Here is a 22908-nt window from a genome sequence, read left to right as displayed (position 1 = left end):
AAATTTCTGTTACCACCCCAGTACAATGGAGGTAAATGAAATTTAGTTTGTGCTGCTGAAAGCTTTGAAAAACTTGTGCATCAACTCGGTGCAGACAACTCAACTTCAACTTCCAGAAACAATGTCCCAGTTTCTCTGTATAATCCATTGATCTTGCTGCTAGCAGTTTTCATTATAATTACTTTGTGCAGATTAAATAAGCCTAAATTAGAAAATGTGATCTTGTTATGATTTAGCTGAACTGTCCCTTTAACCAAGATTAAATGATTGATAGCAGGCTGAGATAACAACTGCCAGTCTTTTGGCAGAGTACCACTGTATCTCCATCTGGATGTGTTGTGGGAATCCTTGTACATTTACTTCTAATTGTTCCAAGATTAGAGGCTGTTTCCACAGTTGGATCACCATCTGCTTTAGGGATTCAAATGAAACAGTTTTAGAGGGGTGTTGAGAGGCAGTTTGTAGTGCTGTTGAATTTTGTGTTTTGTGTTATACTGAGAGGTGCAGATAATACTTAGCCTACCCTCATTGATATAAGTGGGTTGGACATAATATTAGATCAAGTTAAATCAACACCTCTCTTAAACAGTTTCAGCAAAAACATTTTAACCTTCATGAATGTAGGATTTATTGCAGTGCTTTTGTATTAGACTGCATCAGTTTTACCTAGCTGGACCTAATAAACTGAGGTCATATTACCTGCATTCAAGTGAATCCTCTGCCCTCCCAGGCCCAGGGTAGTCTATCCAGTGATGAGCTGCGGGTTCACCTGTCAGTCCCCTCGGACAACGTGGTCATCAACAACACACACAGCTACTCGAGCCGCTACCAGCGCATCCACACCTTCCCCGACGACCGCGACCACGACAGAGAGGGAGAAGGCGAGTACCAAGAGCCCAGTGCTCTGCTACGACCAAGGGATCACAGAGACAGCACAGGTGAGTTACAAACACACATATATGAGCACACAGCTATGGAGTGCGTTTATAGATATGACAAACAAAAAAGTTAGTTACGTTAGTTTACGTAACTAACTTAGCGTGACTACGTTAGCGTGACATAGAACATGTTGACATACAGTACAACATACCACATGTCAAACACATGGTGACAGATCTGTAGTCAGCCACACACAATGGAGTCAGTGTAAAATGTGAAACAGTACAACTTTACATATGTGCAGAATGTATGTATGTGGTTTGTACAGATTGCTTTGTTTGCGTGCCTGTGTTCGTGCTTTTGCAACCTCTGTTTGATGATCAATAAGCAAACTCCTTTGCAAAGGGGAAACAGCAGGAGAAAAAATGTGGCATGCATATCAAGAAAACACTGGTATTACAATGTATTTCACCACACCAAACAAAAGTAAATCAAACCAAACACCCTGCGACGAAGAGTGCCTCCAAGAAGATGCACAGCGCAGAGGGGGCACAAAAGAGCTATTGTTCTGAGAAAAAGGGAAGAAAAGGAAAAGAGGGAGGAGAAAAAGAGGAGTAAAGAGAGAAAAAGCATTCCTTCTCTTGCATTGCACCACAGGAGGTCTGCATGCCGTTTTTACTAGGCGCCTGTGTGAGTTTGAAATAACATGAGTAACAGAAACATTATTTCATGCACTGGTTTTTGTTTTGTTTGGTTGTGGCCAGAGTTGTGTTAACTTTGCCTGTTCTCACTATGCTTCTCTGTTCTGTGCTCCATGTGTCGGTGCAACCCCTCCTCCTTACCTTGTATTGCAATGGATATGCTAACAGTGTCATGCTAATCGGTTGTTATTGTGTCTCATTGTGTGTGTGTGTGTGTATTTTTGCGTCATTGCCACTTTGTACGATCTGTATGATCCATATCATGGTTCCTGCGTGTACCCCGCCTCGTCCTGTGCGTGTGTGTGTGTGTGTGTGTGTGTGTTTATGTGTGTGTGCCCTCCCAGCCTTGCTGTTAAACAACCCAGCCTATCACCTGCTCCTGTCAGATCACAGAAAAGGCATGAGACCCCTAGTCGTCCCCAGCACCACTCAGGCTCAGGAAAAGAGCCTCAATGTGCCCCAGGGTAAGAGACCTCAGACTGGGCCAACACAGTCAGGAGGGGCCCCTACCTCACTACCTACCTACCTATCTATCCAGGGCTGGGGCGGTAGAAGTGCTCTCACAGCAGCGATATGATCCGTCTATTTTGCATGTGTTTGACCTTCTTCATCCCTTCTGTTACTCACATAGTCACTCTCATTCACTCACCTCTCGAAATAACTTTGTTTGAAGGGATACTTTGGTATTTGGGGAGTTGGACACATTTTCAAACTTAACCCAGAGACTGATAAACTCATAGATGCCTTTGTTAGTGTGACTCGCTACTGTGAAGTGCAGCCTTACAGAGCCGCTAGCATGGCTGTAGACCTGTAGTCTTATTGTCTCTAATATGTTCAGTGGTGAGCTTAGTTTAGCTCAAATCTTGGCTATCTGTAGAATCACAAAGCCACTGCTTGAAAAAATAGCCAGATACTGTACATTAAGGGTTCAGTACTTTGTAGGATACTTTTAGTTCTGGTGTTTTAGTTTTTGTTCAATATTTTTATAAATACAGCAAATGCAGAATTCCTGCTATGGCAGTGTGCGCATTGAAGTGGACTGGGAAGTCTCCTCTCACCTGCATTATGATTTTAACAAACGTATAACAACTTAGTATTCAAAAGCCACTCTCTTTACAAGGTTTTGACTTATGTGCGCTGTCAAAACCTCATGGAAGCTGATTGTGTTGAATGTTAAGTTGTTATACCTTTTGTTGAATTAAAACTGTTGGAGAGAGGTGCTTAAATTGTATCAGCAAGTACAGCAGTAGACCAATACAATGTCCCAAAAAGATTTATTTGAAAACAAACTCATTCATCACAATAAGTGCAGTTATGCATTTTCCTGAGATTAATACGAACAGACATCCAGGAATTAAGTAGGAAAAATAGTAATAGGCACTGCAAGTCAGATCCCCAGTATATGTGTTGTGGTTACGGTCTTTTAGTTGTCCCTGTCCTTTAGTTCAAAACTCCAGCAGATGACAGTTTTGTCTGTTTTAAACTTGTATATTCTGTACAGAAGTTGTTTTTGTAAAGCGTTCAAAAAGTTTTGTTATTGTCAAATGAAATTCCCCCAAATCCAAACTATCCCTTTTATAGCAAGTTGTCTGAATATGTGATATAATCTGATTCTTTCACTCGCAGACCGTGTTAACGCAAAACAAAACTGTTTTTAATCACACACTTCTTCTCTCAAAGCAATCTCTCCATTTCATCCACCCTGTCTGTCTCTTCCTCCTCCCTTCAGCCTGTGGTTTGGACATGAACATGGAGAAGGATTTCCCCCCGACTCTGGAGGAGCCTCCTCCCTACCCCGGCTCCCCTCCTTACCCCTCCCTGTCTCCCCCCGTGTCCCCACCACTGCCTCCCAGCGTTCCTCATTATGCTGAGGCGGACATCGTGAGCCTGCAGGGTGTCAGCGGTAACAACACCTACGCCGTGCCCGCATTGGCCTCCTCGAGCCCCGGGGCAGACGCCGCCCCGCTGCCGGAGCTGCCACGCCAGTGTCTCATCTTCAAGGAGAAACTGGGAGAGGGACAGTTTGGAGAGGTGAGGAATGACCTGAAAAAAGGGCGTGTGTGTGTGGGTGGAAGGGTGATTGTGCTTTAACAATGTCTGCATTTCTTTGGTGAAAGGTGCACCTGTGTGAAATTGAGAGCCCTCAGGACCTTCCTAACTTGGAGTTCCCCTTTAATGTGAGAAAAGGTCGCCCTCTCCTGGTAGCAGTGAAGATACTGCGCCCGGACGCCTCCAAGAATGCCAGGTCTGTACCATCATATACAGCTGAGCCTGGCTTCAGTGTGGTTCACAGTTTTTCTCCTCTTCTCCCCATTCGAATGTGTTCCCACTGGTCACTGAATTTCTGGAATATCAGGATATATTTATAGGCTTGTGTCAGACAGAGGAGTCAGGACATTTGATAGATGGGGATTCTTACAAATAGATTGTACCATTCAACACTATAGTCTTTAAAATCTTTCTCCTGAAATTTTACTTTTCAGGTGATATTTGACCTCTAGGCGGCAGAATGTGGACAAAACAAATTCAGAGCATCCAGCCTCCATGTTCTATCTCACCTTATCAATTCCTTATAGCTAATGTGACATCAACTACCTGACATTACTTACATGTTCAGCAGAAGCAGGGCAGAGACTATTTTCAACTGTCAAACACAAGTCCAATATTTACTCACTTTTGAGCCCTGTTTCGGTCCCCCAGCTCCTAAGAAAAAATATCTGGGCCTCTGTGGTTTTCTAGATGTTTGACTCTTTTCACCAGCTGCTTGTTTGCTTTGGCTCTCTGGGAGTGTCTGTCCACAGGTTTATATGGAAGGTTAGTGAGAGAAACACAAACATATTGACCAGCAAAACAAGTCAATGAGGTGCAGACTGGGATGTTGATCTTAGGGAATCAGCAACCTCCTCACTTGACTCAGTGGTAACATAAAAAATGTTGCTCAATGAAGCTTTAATATTAAAGTAATTTAATTTTACATTAGGTTGAAGAAAGAACCTAAAATCAGTTTCACTCTTTATCCCTTCTGTTCTTTATCTCTTATCTTCTTCACATCCAATTTGATTCATTTTACTCTTCCTCATTCGTGCTGGTAGGAACGACTTCCTGAAAGAGGTGAAGATCCTGTCTCGCCTGAAGGACCCGAACATCATCCGTCTGCTGGGAGTGTGTGTGAGCAGTGATCCCCTCTGCATGGTCACTGAGTACATGGAATGTGGAGACTTGAACCAGTATCTGTCCCACCGAGTGCTTCTGGACAAGACAGGGCCTTCACACAATACCCCGACCATCAGGTAAACCAGAAACACACATATACACAGATGTAAATGCACACACAGTCATAGTTTTGATTTATTTATTATTCCCTCTATCTGTCAACATTTTTCCCCCAGTTACCCGGCACTCATCGCCATGGCCAGCCAGATTGCGTCAGGAATGAAGTTCCTCTCCTCCCTCAACTTCGTGCACCGAGATCTGGCCACACGCAACTGTCTGGTCGGGGGTGAGAAGGGTGAGAGCGGAGAGGATCGGGGCGGAGAGCGTCACATCAAGATAGCTGACTTTGGCATGAGCAGGAACTTGTATGCTGGAGACTATTACAGGATCCAGGGCAGAGCTGTGCTGCCAATACGCTGGATGGCCTGGGAGTGCATACTCATGGTGAGAAGACAGGAATGTGTGTGTTTGTGCATCTGATGGGGTGCCATCATTGCAATATATATGTTATATTGTTGATCAGAATCAACTATATTGTTTTATACTGGTAATGATTTGGGTTTTTTTGTATTTTGAAAGAAAGTTTGTTTAAGTAGTAAAGAAACAGGTAAAATTTGGATTTGCTTACTTGACTTTTCTCCCCCTTTTTCTCTTTGCTTTGTGTTACGGAAAAATTTTCTTGTTTGAACTTGCAACAACAGGGACTTGTTTACTATAAACGATGGTGGTTATGCCATCATGTGGCAGGAAATACAACTTTTGGGTTCAGACAGGAAATCCAGGGGGAAATGTGTTTAACCCCTTCTGTTCCTTTTTTAAAAAGTCTCAATCAATCAAACTTAATTTGTATTGTAGCTTTCCTACAGGTCAGTGCAATTCAGTGCTTTACAGGTAACTGACAAGCTAACAATGAAACATAAAATAGATACAAAGATATAAATATAAACCGTAAAAACAAATGGAGACTGAGCACCTGAAAATCTGTAAAATGCCAAAAAAGTTTTCATGTCAAATAAATCTAGTAAACGTGTCATCCCTTACCTATGATAATGATGCTGATAATCATTTACATACTGATGGTGACAGTGTTGGTCTGTGTGGTCGTGTGTTCCCAGGGTAAGTTCACCACGGCCAGCGATGTGTGGGCGTTCGGGGTCACTCTGTGGGAGATGCTGAGCGTTTGTCAGGAGCAGCCGTACTCCAACCTCACAGACGAGCAAGTCATCGACAATGCTGGGGAGTTCTTCAGAGACCAGGGCAGACAGGTACAACACACACACACACACACACACACACACACACCGGTTTAGGGGTATAAAGCAGCCCATTTTCTCCTTTGAACTATTGATGGACCTTTTATGCTCTAAATGAATCTGTGTGTGTCAGAATTTACTGAAACTCAGAAAACAGTCACTTGATGTGAATGTCTGCAAATCACCAAACTCAGTAATCAGGAATCCAGAAACCTCGAGTATAGCCCGTGCCCATATTGATTAAAAGCAGGAGACAAACTGTGTTAGACCGACAAGAAGTGAAATTAGTGATAGTAAATGTGATAAAATAATGATCCATTTATTTTTCTCTCATATTTACATGTCAGGGTTTAAACATGTTGGGCTTTAACACATGTGAAAAGTCTCACCACCCCTCTCTCGCCCTCTCTCTTGCAGGTTTATCTGAACAAGCCGGCTGTGTGTCCTCAGGGTCTCTACGAGCTCATGTTGAGTTGCTGGAACAGAGACTGCAAGCTCCGCCCGTCTTTCGCCTACATCCACTCCTTTCTTACCGAGGACGCCATGAACATGGTGTAGAGAGAGAATCAGAGAAGCACAACAGGGAGAAAGGCAACGCTAAAGAGGGGAAACGTCTCGTACGTTTACGCATCATTGCTACAGCGGGAAGGTGTGGTGGAGGTGCTGCACAGTGGAGGCAGATGTGGAGGGGAGAGTGGGTTGCTTGCTTTTATACTTTTTTGGGTGGATGGGGCTGAGACACCGCTGGTTCGGTTTTATTTCCACATCAGACCCCAACCCCAAAGGCAAAACTAACCCCAGCTTTAGATAGGAAACAATCAGCTACATTTCTCAGTGGGTTGGTGGTGGGTGCAGTCTGCATAGGAACTTTCTCACTTCTCAGATACTCAACATGCAAGGAGGGTTTGTGTGACTGGTGATTGTAGAGTTAATGACACAGCAAGCTGCAGAGGCTAACTGACATTAAGTTTATTAAGTTTCATGACTTTTGTTTATTCAACATTTCAAATGCAACATGCAGGGTAACAGGTGAAGGTGCACATGACACACAAACATCTCTCAACAGAACACAACCCTAATATAACAGAACATAACCCTAACCCTACACACACAGGGATTGTCTTAGTATTTATAGTATATACACATGTTAATCAGTCTAATTCAGTAAGATTACTCAAAGCTTCAGCCCCTTTTGCCCATCTGAGACACAAAAAATGATAATCCACAAAAAAGATTTGAACTTTTCACACATGGCTAACTTTTCTGTCTGGAACGTGAGTGATAAGATCTCACCATGTTTGTTGACCCTTCATCAATCCTTTATCTCAACTCCAGAATCTTACACAGTGACCCAAAGTTATTGTGGACTAATGTGAAATGATGTGGACCAGACAACAGCAGTCCCCTCTCTGCAGTGCGATTAACCCCCGACCCCCACCCATTGTAGTCAAAAAGTCCAAGCAGTTTTTGAACCCCATCTTTCAGCCACAGAGAGGAGAACTGCATCCCTGGTGCCAAACAGACTTCTCAAACCTGAGGAAACAGGCACAGAAGAGATGAGATGTGACCCACAAACTGGAACGGCGTTTTCCAAGCAGAGAGACAATGCTGCCAGCCAAGGCCGTGGACGGGACATCTTCAGATGTGCCTGCTCAGGTGTTTTGGTCTTTTGTATCTGGCGGTGACCCAGACGCAAAGGATAGATGTAAAATTCCACAACCAGCTGCACTTTAAATCCTACATGCATATCCCTGGCCATGATGAGACTCTTCTCGGCCCGATATGATTCCTGTCGATGTGGATTCTAATTGCATTTTACTTGCAGTGACTTCAGATATTTGCCAAGGGAGATCAAAATTCGGGACAGTCTGTCTGCCTTTTTAAAATCCTCCCCCCACAAGGCATTGCCAAACCATTAAAGCTGTAAAATATTATTTTTAAAAAATGGAATGGCACCATCAATTCATCTCATTTTAAATGTACGACAACCTTTTTGTTCTGAAACTATCTGTTTTGATGTTTTTACTCATCGAACAATCAGACATCGCTCATCCATATGCATTACTGTATTTTAAAATCACACAGTTGTGGTCTGGTAAGTGGGAGTGCTGGGAGTCCTGATTTTAGTGTGAATGTCAACATCAACCTCTGCATTATCCCATGTTAGTACATTAAGCTGATCGTGGTAGAATCAATGCATCTACCTTACTGATTGTATAGCACTGTAAATCAGTCCTGAGGTGATCAAGATTATCAATACATGTTTACCGATTGTGAATGGTTGTGCCATTTGAGTCATTTTTGATACACTGTAGGTCAACTAAACCCATATTTTTATATATACTGTATGTACTCAGACACTCCTTGGTGTCAGATTTTGTCCTTTTGTTTCTTTTGAAGTTGAGCATAATAGTATGTACATATTTTGAGGACAGAATTGTAATTTCCTTTACTAATATATGGAAAACTCTTTGTTACATTCGGGGTCTTCTGTATTTCTGTAGGACGCTTGCTACCTTGATGCCATTGTAATTCATTGTTGTCTATTTTTGTAGATGTTTTAATAAAGTTAACCTTTTCAAATAAATCAAGATGGGCTCTTGAGCTGTGACTAAATTATTTCGTTTGGTCTATAAAACATTAAAAAGTAGTACAAATAATTAATAATTTCCCAGAGCCCAGGGTGACAATTGCTTATTTTGACAGTCCAATACCCAGAGATTCAATTTACAATGATATAAAACAAAGAAGCGCGGCAAATGTTAAGCTTTTTTCCTTGAAAATTGTCTTGAATTATTAATAGGTTATTAAAATAATTGCAGATAAATTTTCTGTCAATCGATTAATCTCTACTGGGCTCTGGTCTTAAATGAAACTTCAGCCTCTTCAATGAAGTAATTTGATGGAAAAAAAAACCCAACTGCAACAGATTTCAGTGATTAAACCATATTTTATTGTCTATAGAACATTTCACTACAGATAAATCTTAGAATATTTGAAACGTGTATACAACTTCCACACTAAGTAAAAACGAATAACTGTACGCCACATGCAACAACACATTTTTAAAGGAAAGTACAAGATTAGTAAGAAAAACATAAAAAAGAAGCAGAGACTGATTTGGCTTTCATGTACAGCTGTCGATAGCGACGGCCGATGGCTTATAATCAGTTGCATATGAGGAAATATTACCTGACAGAGAGGTGTAGGCTTGACTAGTAGTAAGTCAACCTGACTTGACTTTTGTTCTGAGTTCTGACCAGGCACTTGGCGGTAACGAAATGCATAAGGCTTGGCATTTGGAAAACTTTTGACTGTTAGTAAAGAATCTGGAAAAACAAAATTAGCATCCAAGCTCCAGATCAGAGGTACTGAACATAACTTTCAACATTCAAAACACTTCCATAACTGCGAGAGCTAAAATCAGTCAAAATCTACACTCAGCATCGCATTATCATGTAGAGTCAGGACACTAAATTAAAAAGACAACAAAAACCATACTGTCTACCGTACGTCAGTTTAAATTCAAGGCAGCAAGCACATCGAAGCAGCAGGCTGGTTAGTGGGCTAGTTAGTGAGGATCCTTCTTTACTCACGCCAGATAGAGGCTGAGACTCCAGAAGACACTGTAGCAAAAAGTCAGCATTGTTTATTCCACCACAACATACTTTCAACATTTTCAACAGGAAACCACTTGAGCTTATTCCCATCAACCACTTGCTTGACCTTCTATTCTGAAACACAAAGAAACTGCTTCCACTTACAGAACCACTGATACGATTTTTGGGCCCAGAAACACGCAACACATGAAGCTAGTCGTGTTAAGTCAATAGTATAGAACTACAACGACAGCCTTGAAATGCCCACACAGAAAGCTATGAGGTGATGCTGTGATGAAGAGCAATGAATTGAAAGGCACAAAAACACTTTCAGATGAACGACAGCCATAAACACTTTCTACATTAAAAAGTAAAACAATGAATAAAAGTTAATTGACCCGGTCCCTATGCAGGGAAAATGAGGCTGATAGCAGTGAGATAAAAAATAAGAAAGATAGGAATTCCTACTTGCACTATCACTGGCTAGAGTGAGCTGAGGCTTTTTGTCTCCTCCTGGCAAAAAAAGTAATTTCATCAATAACTGTATTCCTCGCTGCTGCTTTTGCTATCACCCACTGCAGAAAGTAAGAGCTCAGATCAAGGTCATGAAAAGAAACCACATACAGGAGGATGTAAAATCCAGTTTAGATGGAGGAGGAACCAACAAAAGAGACACACAAGTGAAACACAAGTGAAACACATGCATGCACACAGACGATCAGACAGGACTACGGTGCTGCAGAGTCGTTACAGTGGTTATAGGCACGAGGAGATGTGGAGCTCCTAGTCTGAATATTGGTGACACCTCTCCTGATTTCTTCAACTCTCCTTCTCTTCTTAATGCACCAAGGCGGTCTTTCCTGCAGCCTGTGAGGTCAATGAGAGACACATGAGATCATTTCCACCGGCGGCAGTTGTTCAGTCTTACACACTTGTCTATTTGCTTTTCACACACATACACGTACCTGAGAGATGTTGATTCCAGTGAGTTTCTCCACAGTGACGGGCAGCCTGGTCATGATATCTAGCACCTCTCCAGCAAGTTTGGCTGCTCCCACCTCTGAGCCGCCACTGGATACCATAGTGACCTTCTGGGCCTCAGACAGTGGCCTGCTGATCTCCTCTGCCATCTGCAGGACAAGACAGAAAACAGAGGAATTAATACAGTGAAATGTTTAAAAGGCTTTGAGGCTGCTTATTGACAAAATAATAATAAAACTCTTCTTATTCAGGAAGCTGCAGTTGTGTGTGGTTGTAATAAAGGATTGTGATGTAAGAAATGATCTTAAGAAGAACTATTATAGAAAATAAATGAAATGAATAAGCTTAATGTGGATTAATCACCTTAAACTAATTTAGAATAAAATAACACTTATATCACATGCTTTACAAGGTTCGATAATCACATAGTATGTCATCACACAGTTCTAACATTTATCTTCATCTATTCTTTCATCCACGAGAGTCAGACTGACCAGTGGCAGTTTCTCCAGCAGCATGTCCACCATGGCTCCCTCTTTGTACTGCTTGAAGGCCTCTGCTTTCTTGGCCATCTGCTCCGCCTCGGCACGACCCTTAGCCTCCAGAGCAAAAGCTTCTGCCTCGCCCTTCATCTACATGGACACACACACACACACACATAAATGTTAAATTAAGATTACAATAGAATTGCACAGGACTACATGTCCTGATAGAAATAATGCTTAGTAAATGTAATATGGTTAACAGGCAGGAAGGGGGGAAATGAGATCTGGAGGGAGTATCCCAGAAGAAAGGAAACATGCGGCAGGACTCACTCTGATGGACTCGGCCTCAGCCTCAGCCTCCATGATAAGCTGCAGGCTGCAGGAGTGAAGAGCGATTGCAAGTTGTTTAAACTGTCTTAAGTGATTTTATATTTAATGTTGTCCTTATTGATGCTGATCAGGTGTTGGATGCACATCACTTGATTTTTATGTGTTTTGTAGATGATCAACTCTCATCAGAAGAAAACAGTATTATGCTCCACTGCTCACCGCTGCGCCTCAGCCAGCCTCTCCAGACGGTATTTCTCTGCCTCTGCGGGCTTCTTAATTTTGGCCTCCAGCTCCTTCTCCTTGCGGGTGATCTCCTGCTCCTGCAGCATGATCTGCTGTGTGCGCTCCACCACCTGGACCTGCATCTTCTCCTCCTCAATGCGCTGCTTGGTCTTGGCCACCTGACGAGGGAAGAAGAGGAAAAAGGAAATTCCAACCTTCAATCATGGAAAAGTAATCAGATATTATCTTTCACAACTTTTAACAACTTTCACAAAACAAAAACACAGCCAACGTAAAGCCCTTGACTGTACCTGAAGCTGATAGGCCATTTCTGACTCAGCCTTCTTGGTGTTGACCTCAACATCATAGGCAGCCTTTTTCAGCTCGTAGTCTCTCTGAGCTTTTGCCATCTCAATCTCATTCTTGTACTGAGCTGACACCTTCTCCTGCATCGCATGAGCCTCCTGTATGTAGAACGTAGCAGGACAGAGACATTTTGGTATTTCTTTTCAAATGATGGATTATTCTTGTTTTCAGATGATGCATATGAGAAAATACGCTAAATGGCAGGGACGAAAAAAGAACAAAAGAGCTTATTTTACCCTCATGACAGAATCTCGTTTGTACTGAGCCTCTCCGATCCTGGCATCCTTCTGCACCTGGGCTGTTCTGGCTTTACCCAGGGAGTGAAGGTAGTCCTGCGAGAGACAGAGAGACAGAGAGATAGAGAGGGGGAAACAGTGACAACACAAGTCAAGCAATGATAAGTGCATTAGGCAAACAAAAACAAGAGATGGTGTGGTTACCACTGAAGCACTTAGACCTAATTCATCACTAATGTACAAAGCGGTTGGGGGGTCTGTTGAGTCAGAGACAGTGAGTCAATATCAATCACGAAAGTGCATTACTGTAGCAGAGGAAAGCATACGAGGCTAAAAGCTTTCATATAAAAAAGATACAGGCTCACAGCGACACTGCAGATTCCTGCTGCTCCAGTAATTAATGTTTGGTGCAGTGTTTTGATCATCAGATTTTAGTTTTAGTACTGAAAGAACCCAAACAGACATAAAGTACCTGATCATCATGAACATCTTTGAGTGTGTAGCTGACGACGCCAATCCCCATGTTGACCAGGTCAGAAGAGGCCACCTTAAAGACCTGCTCGGAGAACTTCTTGCGGTCCTGGTAGATCTCCTGTACACAAACAGAGATATATTCATCATAGTTGTAACATACTGTATAGTGATGAGTCATAAATATAAAGCCCCTGACAATGTCAGTACACCAACCTCCACAGTCAAATGGGCAATGATGGCTCTCTGGTGTCCCTCCAGTGTTTCTAGTGCAATATTGGAAATCTCAGCCTCAGACTTGCCCATAAACATTTGGCAGGCGGTGGCCAACATCTCCTTGTTCTGGCCCTGGATCTTCACCTGGAAAAAGACAGAAAAAGAAAATGTGAAAAAAGCGAGTAGAAGGTTGGACTTGAAATAAACGGTTCTCAACAAGACACAATCACAAAAATAGTAATAATAATTTTCTTCTTTTTCTATTTTGCAGATGTCTAAAACATGCAACTTCCTTCACAAATAACAAACTGCTTACTACTATAGAGATGTCCCATTGACCCTTTCCCTCCAGTGTGGGACCTTTTTTAAGAGTCATCTTCCTTTCCCTTATTTGCTTGAACATGACCTGAATATGAATGCTCTGGGTGTATATATAGTATTGATGAGTCTTTTGCTCTGACAAAAGCAGTTGCACTAGTTAATTTGGTTCTGTTTCTGTGTTTCCTCATAATGTAAATCCTTTGTTACTAAGTCAGTCATACAGTGATGTATGACTGACTTATTAGAGTATGTACAACAACCTGTTTCTGTATTAAGGTGTTAAATGACCCCCTTCCTTTTCCTTTGGTGCCTATGCAAAATATTTTCAATCTATTATAATAACTTTATTTTTTGTGGAAACATGCACAGCTTTTTTATTCCATTTAAAAATAAGCCTTATGGTATTTAAATCCAATTCTCAAAGCATACCTGTGCAATGCCAGTGACAGAGATAGGGACACCATGGCGGGTGTAGACTTTGTCACTCTTCACATTTAGAGTCAGGGTGTTGAGCGTGATTCTGAGAAGAAAGGGCACAAAATAAAAGGAAGAGTAGAACGGATGAGCTTTAATAACAAAGAGCAAGAATGAAAAAGCATAGCTAAAGAGAGACAGAGGAAATTAAGTCAATTATCAGGCGCAAAGACCACTCCTCCATGCAGCTAATGAGAAGCAGCCCGGTAATGGATACAGCATTCATAAAAGAAATCAGTAACATGTGTCTCTTCTATCAACATTTGTTTCCCTTGTTTATAGACAATTACATAAAAGCAGGCAGTTACATTGTGCTTAATAATAGAAAAGAGACATAGAGAATGAAAATGGGATCACCTCTGGATCTGCTGGATGCATGGGAGGACAAATACTCTTCCTCCAGCAATCATTAGAGGAGGAGAACGGCCAAAGCCTGGAAGTAAAGAGAGGAGGTGAGAACAAATAACATTCAGTAACAGCTAGTTACTCATAGAGTAGCTAGTTACTCATAGAGTAACTGGCTCAAGGACATAGTTCACCTTGCAACCCCGTATTACAACAGAGTAGTGCAATTTCTTCATGACTGCTTGAGCTTACATACTACAGCAAGCTGGAAAATCCCTAGTTTACTCCAAAGTCAATAAGTGTTGTTCAATACCATCTTATCACAAGACATGAGATGATGAAATCACTCACATGACACAAGGTTACTAGTCTGCTGTACACATGTCACTTTTTATTACAGAATTATTATGACACATTACATAGTACAGTGACCTCCTGACAGTTTGTAACAATATTACAGCGTCATCGAGGCTGGAGTGTTTCCTTACCCAACAGGAAATATTCTGGTTTTCTACACATTCTGTTTCATTGTGAGAAATAATCATGCACCCATGAGCTGTAGGCAGAGAGAAATCAAGAAAATATCTTACCAGACACCACCATGGCTTCATTGGGTCCACATGTGTAAAACATTTTGCTTCCTGATTTGAGGCAAAAATGAATGTAAGACCATGTCAAAGTATGACATTACATTACCACTACAGTTAGTAAAGAAAACAAAAAAAGTTAAGACAGTATCATGATTTCGTGGATATCATCGGGGTGTATTTGGGTTGTAAAGAAATTGGTAAAATTAGAAAACCAATATATTACATATATGAAACTAGAAAAGCTGGATACCAACGTGTTTTGTAGTAAATATGCACCACCGTCCAATGTATCCGTAAACATGATCAAAAAGACAGAGCCCATTGTTTAGCCCCCGACCACATAAAAATACGACATAACATATGATTATAGATTTGTTCATATTTGAGCATCATGATCTCAAAAGTTTGTTATTGACAGTCAGTATGATAGTAACTAACCTACAACTGGCACATGTCTATGTCAATCATTCAAGCCAAACCCTTTAACAGGCTTCCATATTTTCACAGTGAACGTGAATGCCCCTCCTCCCTCTAACAACCCCCGATACGGAGCAGCCAAGTCGGTATGACTACAACTTGTTCCCCTTTTGCAAAAACCTAACAAGGAGCTATGTGTTGTCAAATATTAGATAAAGAAACACATCGGTGCTCTAAGAATGACGAACATGCAGCATATTACATGTAAAATAACGAATAACAGTCCGCAAAGAAAACTAGCTCGCATGCTAACCTTAGGATGGGTCGATAGCAAAGCTTGTGGAAAACAGGCCTGTGTTTATACTACAGCTATTAACTACAACTACACGATGTCACACATCGAACTGATCGCTCCGTTTAACTTACCGATATCCGGCGATGCAAAAAGCAATCCTTTTTAGAATAAGTCTAGGTCAGTCTTCCGTTGTTACGGTCAAGCAGTTTCCCGTCAACTGGAATGACAAAAATGTCTGTTTGGAGCAGTGTGCACTGACCACGCCCATCAACACCACAATAATGACGTCTTTCTGTCGCCATCTGGTGGTTGATCGTGACAATGGCCCTCCACTGTTGTCGCAATGTAATCACGTCTTGCAGCTACATCAACTATATTATCTATCTAAAAGTTAGAAACACCTCTCAATATAATGTAGTCCAGTAAAACACCACCTTTAACTATGGCCTCATTAATAACCATATAATTTAATTTCACATTTACAACAATGTCAACAAAAACTGAACATTATAAACTACGCAAAGAGAGTTTATGGCGTGGTGGTGTTGTATTGGATTACATTAGATTGTACGGTGTACATATTAAAGTGGTCACTAAGTGGATTTATTGTTTAAAAGAATACCAACACAGACAGGCACATAGATAGAATAGTTAATTTAATAGGTGATAGTTTGAAAATTTCCATTGACCTTGGTCTCTTTGCATCGTCAAAGCTTCAGTTGCTATCTGCCACTAAAGTCTGCAGCCCTCCCTGAATCTACAATCTTCCATAATAATTTGAGCATTGAATGTCTGATTAAGGATACTGCACGTAGCAGACAGAGAACACACCACACAAAACACATGGTTACAGGTCAGGAATACTGATAATTAGGCTTATGTTGTGGTTTTGAAAGTAGTTGCCCATACATTACATTACCTGTCCGAGATGACGACCTTCACCCTCAATGGTGACCTAGACAAAATAAAAACAATTTTGTACATAGCCTCTGTTGTATGTGACTGCACACAATTGATAGAGACATATTAATCATCAACTAATCACTAACGTATCTCAACAGTACTCCTCTACATGACTGATGACTGTCTAAAGTAGGTGCACACCAACATATGTAATGTATTTAGATATGACAGTAATAATGTGCACAATTGCAATGGAGTCTGGCATTACAATTAGACTTAGTTGTACAACTATACTGAGAGAAAAATAAATTCTGTTGAGTAAAATATATTTAATTGAAGTCATTTTAACAAAATATCATCAGGATTTTTTAAACCTGACAAGGCTATTTCATATAAATAAAAATCCCCCAGCAGCAGAGTTCATACTCTGTAATCCACTGTTAAAACTCTAATCTGATTATTTTATAGGCATGGATGGTTTTGGATTTGCTCCTGTTTTTCCTCAGTGTCTGATGGGAGCTGGGAACAGGGGCCTGGCTCACCCATCCTATCCACTCTGACCTGATATCAACCATCAAGCCCAGGCTCTTTGCCACAGGTGTGGGGGTTCCTACTCTTTTTTGTACAGGTCTTTGAGTCAAGGATGAGTGAAATTATTTCCTTACTCTTACGGCACGGCATTGTTTCTGGGTGGTCTGGAGCAGTAAAGGGTAACTTTTATGCAGCTTAATCAGGGAATATATCACACACAAACAAAATGGAAAGCTACAGAACAGCTACTAAATGAACCTTGTAGTGAGATTGCTGTTTTCAAGGCTAAAAATTAACTTCAGCTTTTAAGCCAACATGGACGGGAAGTCCTTTAAGTGCCCAGAACAAGATAAAAGGAAATATGAACTTCTAACTCCTCATCTGCAGATGAAGATCTGATTTGATTTCACTGAAATGTGTCTTGCATCAGAAGACATACACTGTTTCACATAACAAAACACAACATTTATATAAACATATATATCAAATCCAGTGGTTGAACCCAGATAAAACATTTTTAATCTTAACCAGAGTTTAGTACTATTTCACCATTTCTGTGTGTGCTGGTGCCCTACCGCATGCTGCTGGGGCCCTTTTTATTGTCTCCGCCCCTGCCCCTCAGACAGCCTGAGTCCACCACTGATTACATCAGACATTATGATTAAGCAGCTGCAGTGCAAATTGTTTAATCGCCTTCTTTCACATTCATTGCTTAGCATACACGGGTCTTAAAAGAAAAAAAAGCACATCCGTTGGATGCACCAGAGCCCAGTGTAACATGAGTACTGGCCTACTGAGGCCTCAAATTCTGACTTAACAGTTTGACAGACTGAGGAACAAAATAGTTTTAATCGTCAAGATCATGATAAAAAAAAAAGCTCCAGAACAGTTACTAAAATTACCTTGAGGTGAGACAGTTTTTAAACATATAACCCCAGATGTTTCCAAATATTGCCAAAGGACCCCGAGGAGAGGGGCATGAGCTGACTGACCCCATCTTGTCCAGACTTGACACTGAAATTTCTGCCATCTGTCTGCGCTGCAGGGAGTGTTACAGTAAGGAGAGTGATTTAAAACGGCTGATTGCTTATTCGCTTCTGATATCTGAAACAAAAAAAACCCTGTAATACATCTTACTGGGTGTTTCTCGGCACCAGCTGCTGTTCGGTCTCTTTATCTAATTTCCACTCCCTGATCTGCAGCAGCGCCCCTCCTCATCCCGGCTTGGGGTCGGACTTCTCAGCCAATCCCCGTGCGCAGCAGCTGAGTCGGGGTCTAGCCACGCCCCCTCTCCGGCCCCAGCCTCGTTCTGGAAACGCTCCAACATTATAAATACATTGTCCGGCTCTGTCTCAGAAGTCTGCGGTCGGCTCATCGTCCCTGTAGGGTAACACGTCTGCTTGTCATTTTAAACTTTAGCGTCCACAATGAGAGAAATCGTGCACATCCAGGCCGGCCAGTGCGGTAACCAGATTGGTGCTAAGGTAAGAAAAGACATGTATTATCATTTATTTAATCTTTGACAAAATTACGTTTTCCTGTCACTGTTGAAAACGCCTCGGGCTCATTATGCAGGACATACTCTTTAGGCTTCATTTCTGAAGTCTTTATGTAGCCGATTGTTTGATTGTGTATGAAGACAAAGGACTCCTTTTGTCTCACTGTGCGTAAATACAAAATATTCCTTTCATACATGTAATACCTTTGTGTATTTAAACACATCATAAATCAGAAAATATGACTGATAAATAGTAAAAGCTCCCTGCTGATGTTAATTTGTGCGCTTTTCTGTCTGAATCTTGTGCACTGCGGTAACTGGTGGGTGGGTGTGGAGCAGCGGACCGTGCTTGCTCTCATTGACATTACGGTATAACGGGGTTTTTGTGTCTCGACGGGTTTTTTTTCACACAACACCGGGCGTGTCTGCGTCTCAACAGCGAGGATTCAGCTGACCTCAAGACAATGTCTGGGGAAGAGAAAGAAAGGAAGAAAAAAAAAGAACAGTCTATTCTTCACTTGTCAGAGCCCTTCAGTCAGTGTATTCCGCACTCCTCTGGTTTCTTTGTCTTGCACAGGCAGGGATGGCTGGCATTTCAGACAATGACTGGGAGCTGGGGATGGGAGGCCTACCTCATTTTTTTTTCTCCCCCAAATGACAGATGGATCAATATCCCATATTGATTAGATTTTATTTCTGCGGGCTGTGGATGCAGACTGCTGTTTCAGTTACTGAGAAAGCAGGGGAGCTGTGGAAAGGGTGTGGCATGGATAATTGGTGAAGAAAGAATTGTTCCTTTTTAAAAATACTGAAGTGCATTTTTCTGAGAGACATCATCAGTGCTTTTAACAATGGAATACACTCATATACTCGCTTTTGTCAATGTATATATAATTTTAATGCATTTGATACTATAGTCTTCTTACCAGTGCCCTGCAGTCTGCCTGCCAAGTACAATGCATCAATACATCACCCACCCATTCTTACATTAACAATTGCAGTCTGCTACATACATGTCTTTCTGGACCATTATTACCACAGTCTTATTACCTCCTTTTGTTTTACAACGGATCATTTGTTGCAGACAGCATATGTTTAAGTGGGACCTCTCAAATACACACACACACACACACACACACACACAGGAATCTTGCTCTAGTATTCAAATACCACATTAACAATGGCCCATATTTTATGGGATACATCATTATCATAGTGATGCTCTGCTGACAGAGATTTTAATGTTGAGTAAAGCAGGGCCTGTCTTTGTAATCAATTTCTTTCCTCTCCTAACCAAATTAGGGGTAGGGTGGGGGAGGAATGGAGGAAACAGCTGATGCACAGTGGGTGAAGTCACTGGGCCCTGACTTCATATGCATTTGCTGCTAGTGTCTTGGAAGAATAGCTATAGGAAATATACACAACATATATCCATTATATATACTATATATATGTACATATTATATAGATATACAATTTTTATAGCAGTTGCACCACAGAATGCCAACTGCAGTAAATACGTATAGGGTTGGGCAATTGGAGCTAATGCAGTAAATTTATATCCATCTTCTTTTAAAGCGTGGAGTTTCATTTGTGTTTGCCCAATATGGTGTTAAAATAACTACTGGTGTCCTGGCAGTGAGGATCTCCATTTGTTTCCATTCCCCCAGGACTCATTGACTCAGATGTCCAGTGGATATGAGTGACAGATATGCTGAAGGGCTATATTGTGGTGAATTGGGGTCAGGGTGTGGCATTGCTTTCCTGCGTATTGTCCTCATTCTTTCACTATGATTACTTTCAGTCTTTACTGATAGCCATCTATCGTGTCACTGTCAAATATCTGTCAATTTCTTAGTCTTTTGGTTGTTCTTTTTTCAACCCTTTGTTCTTCTCTTTATCCTCCATCATATTAAGGTCACTTGGTCAGTTTTGTTTTACATGGTCTTATTTAAATGTCACGATACTTAGACCACAGCTGACTCCCAATCTCTTAAGTACTGAGCTGCAATACAGCCCGCTTATCCAGATTACTCTAAATCCTCCTATTGCTGCTGTTAGCAGAAAATCACAGGCTGTATAATAAAAATTAAATCCGGAATTGGAAAATATAACAAAAATATGTGCATGCAAATGACTGCCTGCGTATGCTGCAACAGCCACCCGCTTATGGGATTTAATGCATACACGCTCTGAGTGTGGTCTTTAAAGAGTGAACAAGACATGAATACAGATCTGAAGACAATCACCGTCTTCAGTGTAGTATGACAGCCTGCAAATGGAGTTTATTCTCAGTTTTGCCTGTGGAGTGATCTGTAGCCCCTTTGTGCTTCCTCCTTTGCATTTTGCATCTATAAGAACTGCATTCTGCTAAGTCATCAGTCGATGACTCTGGAGAGCAGCTGCGTTGTATTAAATGGGTTAAGATATGGCTTGGTGAAAGGGGAAAAATCCTGTTATTTTCATCAGAATCCAAAAATGCAAACTCACTGCTGTTTTCCTCGTTTAAAGTCCCCAGTCCCATAAACCGCATTGCTGATGGATAGATGTGTACTTTCTTTGCAAGTAACTGTCATGTGATACCTTCCATTTTGTGTCTGCAGTTCTGGGAAGTGATCAGCGATGAGCATGGCATCGATCCCACAGGGACTTACCATGGAGACAGTGACCTGCAGCTGGACAGGATCAGTGTCTACTATAATGAGGCCACAGGTTAGCTGCTGTCCTAACTGATTTTTAGATAAATAAAGGGTATATTATGTGAACATATCTTTAGCTTTGCCATGTCATTTTGAAGTATAACTTAAGACATGTTATTGTTTTCTCATGTTATATATCCTGTGTGACATCCAAGACTGTGGTTTCCTGCTTTATTGAGTTGGTATGTTTTCTCTCCTCTCTCTTTCTCTCTCCTTCTCTTTCTTGCGGAGGAGGTAAATATGTTCCTCGTGCCATTTTGGTGGACTTGGAGCCTGGCACCATGGACTCTGTGAGGTCTGGACCCTTTGGGCAGATCTTCAGACCTGACAATTTTGTTTTTGGTGGGTGGAATAAAGCCATATTCTCATGTTACTGAATTACTTTTATGAACAGGGGGAAAGAAAGGCTCACCTGTATATCATTCCTTCCCCTCCAGGTCAGAGCGGTGCTGGAAACAACTGGGCCAAGGGTCACTATACAGAGGGAGCTGAGTTGGTGGACTCAGTTCTTGATGTGGTCCGCAAAGAGTCAGAGAGCTGTGACTGCCTGCAGGGCTTCCAGCTCACCCACTCTCTTGGTGGTGGAACTGGATCCGGTATGGGAACCCTTCTCATCAGCAAGATCCGTGAGGAGTATCCCGACCGTATCATGAACACCTTCAGTGTGGTGCCTTCCCCCAAGGTAACATACCCTTGTGATAGAGCATGAGAATTTTAATTTCAAGAGTTTTAATTTTAGTTTCTCTTGCCTTAGGTTTTCTCCTCTAAGATCATGAGGCTGAAGAAAGATTCTGTGTGTTTTCTGTCCTCAGGTGTCAGACACAGTGGTTGAACCTTACAATGCCACCCTGTCAGTCCACCAGCTTGTAGAGAACACAGACGAAACCTACTGCATTGACAACGAAGCCCTGTACGACATCTGCTTCCGCACTCTGAAACTGACCACACCCACCTACGGAGACCTTAACCACCTTGTTTCGGCCACCATGAGTGGGGTCACCACCTGCCTGCGCTTCCCCGGTCAGCTCAATGCTGATCTCCGCAAACTGGCTGTCAACATGGTGCCTTTCCCACGTTTGCACTTCTTCATGCCTGGCTTTGCTCCCCTGACCAGCAGAGGCAGCCAGCAGTACCGAGCCCTCACAGTTCCCGAGCTCACCCAGCAGGTGTTCGATGCCAAGAACATGATGGCTGCCTGCGACCCACGTCACGGCCGCTATCTGACCGTCGCCGCCGTGTTCCGTGGCCGCATGTCCATGAAGGAAGTTGACGAGCAGATGCTCAATGTCCAGAACAAAAACAGCAGTTACTTCGTCGAATGGATCCCCAACAATGTCAAGACCGCCGTCTGTGATATTCCACCCCGTGGCCTCAAGATGGCCGTCACTTTCATTGGCAACAGCACAGCCATCCAGGAGCTGTTCAAGCGCATCTCTGAGCAGTTCACAGCCATGTTCCGTCGTAAGGCCTTCTTGCATTGGTACACAGGTGAAGGTATGGATGAGATGGAGTTCACTGAAGCAGAGAGCAACATGAATGATCTGGTGTCTGAGTACCAGCAGTACCAGGATGCCACTGCTGAAGAAGAGGGTGAATTTGAGGAGGAGGCTGAAGACGATGCTTGAAGATAAAAGATGTGAAGGTCAAGACATCAATGCCAAAACAAAAAATAATAAAAGGAACAACCACAATAGTAACCAAGGAACAAACATAGTGTCATTGCTAGAATTAAACTTTAGCATACATTAGATATCCCTTGTGATTCACTTCAAATAAACTTGTCAAATGAAAACGTGTTTGCCTTTCATTAATGCTTGCTCTTATTTGTCTGATAAAACATTAACTACAACTCAGCCATTACATTTCAATCACATTTCAAAACA

General features: G+C 41.9%; 3 protein-coding genes across 15 annotated transcripts in view; 2 read left to right on the top strand and 1 right to left on the bottom strand.

Moving 5' to 3' along the window:
• ddr1 (discoidin domain receptor tyrosine kinase 1) overlaps positions 1-8637 on the top strand; it is a 39131-nt gene extending 30494 nt beyond the window's left edge. For 2 of the 3 annotated variants that reach the window (XM_070912450.1, XM_070912449.1), the window contains 8 exons: positions 731-938; positions 1925-2044; positions 3310-3611; positions 3698-3825; positions 4673-4870; positions 4970-5237; positions 5909-6058; positions 6464-8637. In XM_070912450.1, coding sequence (XP_070768551.1) covers positions 731-938; positions 1925-2044; positions 3310-3611; positions 3698-3825; positions 4673-4870; positions 4970-5237; positions 5909-6058; positions 6464-6604 — 1515 coding nt within the window. In that variant the 3' untranslated portion in view covers positions 6605-8637. The remainder of the gene's footprint in view (positions 1-730; positions 939-1924; positions 2045-3309; positions 3612-3697; positions 3826-4672; positions 4871-4969; positions 5238-5908; positions 6059-6463) is intronic. The other variant, XM_070912451.1, reaches the window with a different exon arrangement.
• Positions 8638-8982: 345 nt separating this feature from the next.
• On the bottom strand, positions 8983-15625 carry flot1b (flotillin 1b). The gene is made up of 13 exons (XM_070912452.1): positions 15526-15625; positions 14683-14733; positions 14105-14180; positions 13703-13793; positions 12953-13096; positions 12738-12857; positions 12266-12361; positions 11975-12127; positions 11661-11842; positions 11442-11487; positions 11121-11258; positions 10611-10775; positions 8983-10512 (listed from the first exon to the last, which is right to left on the bottom strand). Exons 2-13 carry the CDS (start codon positions 14723-14725, stop codon positions 10483-10485), a joined length of 1284 nt encoding a protein of 427 aa, XP_070768553.1. The 5' UTR covers positions 14726-14733; positions 15526-15625; the 3' UTR covers positions 8983-10482.
• Positions 15626-18254: 2629 nt separating this feature from the next.
• tubb5 (tubulin, beta 5) lies at positions 18255-22800 on the top strand. 11 transcript variants are annotated; one of them, XM_070912553.1, is made up of 6 exons: positions 18255-18312; positions 20930-21038; positions 21257-21367; positions 21463-21553; positions 21657-21658; positions 22292-22800. In XM_070912553.1, exons 1-6 carry the CDS (start codon positions 18256-18258, stop codon positions 22648-22650), a joined length of 729 nt encoding a protein of 242 aa, XP_070768654.1. In that variant the 5' UTR covers position 18255; the 3' UTR covers positions 22651-22800. The 11 variants fall into 11 exon arrangements, with proteins under 11 accessions (XP_070768654.1, XP_070768648.1, XP_070768653.1 ...); XM_070912547.1 differs by having other exon boundaries at positions 21463-21606; positions 21838-22800; XM_070912552.1 differs by adding an exon at positions 21838-21909 and having other exon boundaries at positions 21463-21707; positions 22411-22800.
• The last annotated feature ends 108 nt before the right edge of the window (positions 22801-22908 follow it).

This window comes from Enoplosus armatus, chromosome 9, assembly GCF_043641665.1.
Source record: "Enoplosus armatus isolate fEnoArm2 chromosome 9, fEnoArm2.hap1, whole genome shotgun sequence".
Taxonomy (NCBI): domain Eukaryota; kingdom Metazoa; phylum Chordata; class Actinopteri; order Centrarchiformes; family Enoplosidae; genus Enoplosus; species Enoplosus armatus.
Note: the sequence above shows the minus strand (reverse complement) of the source record. Positions and strands in the feature narration are given on the sequence as shown.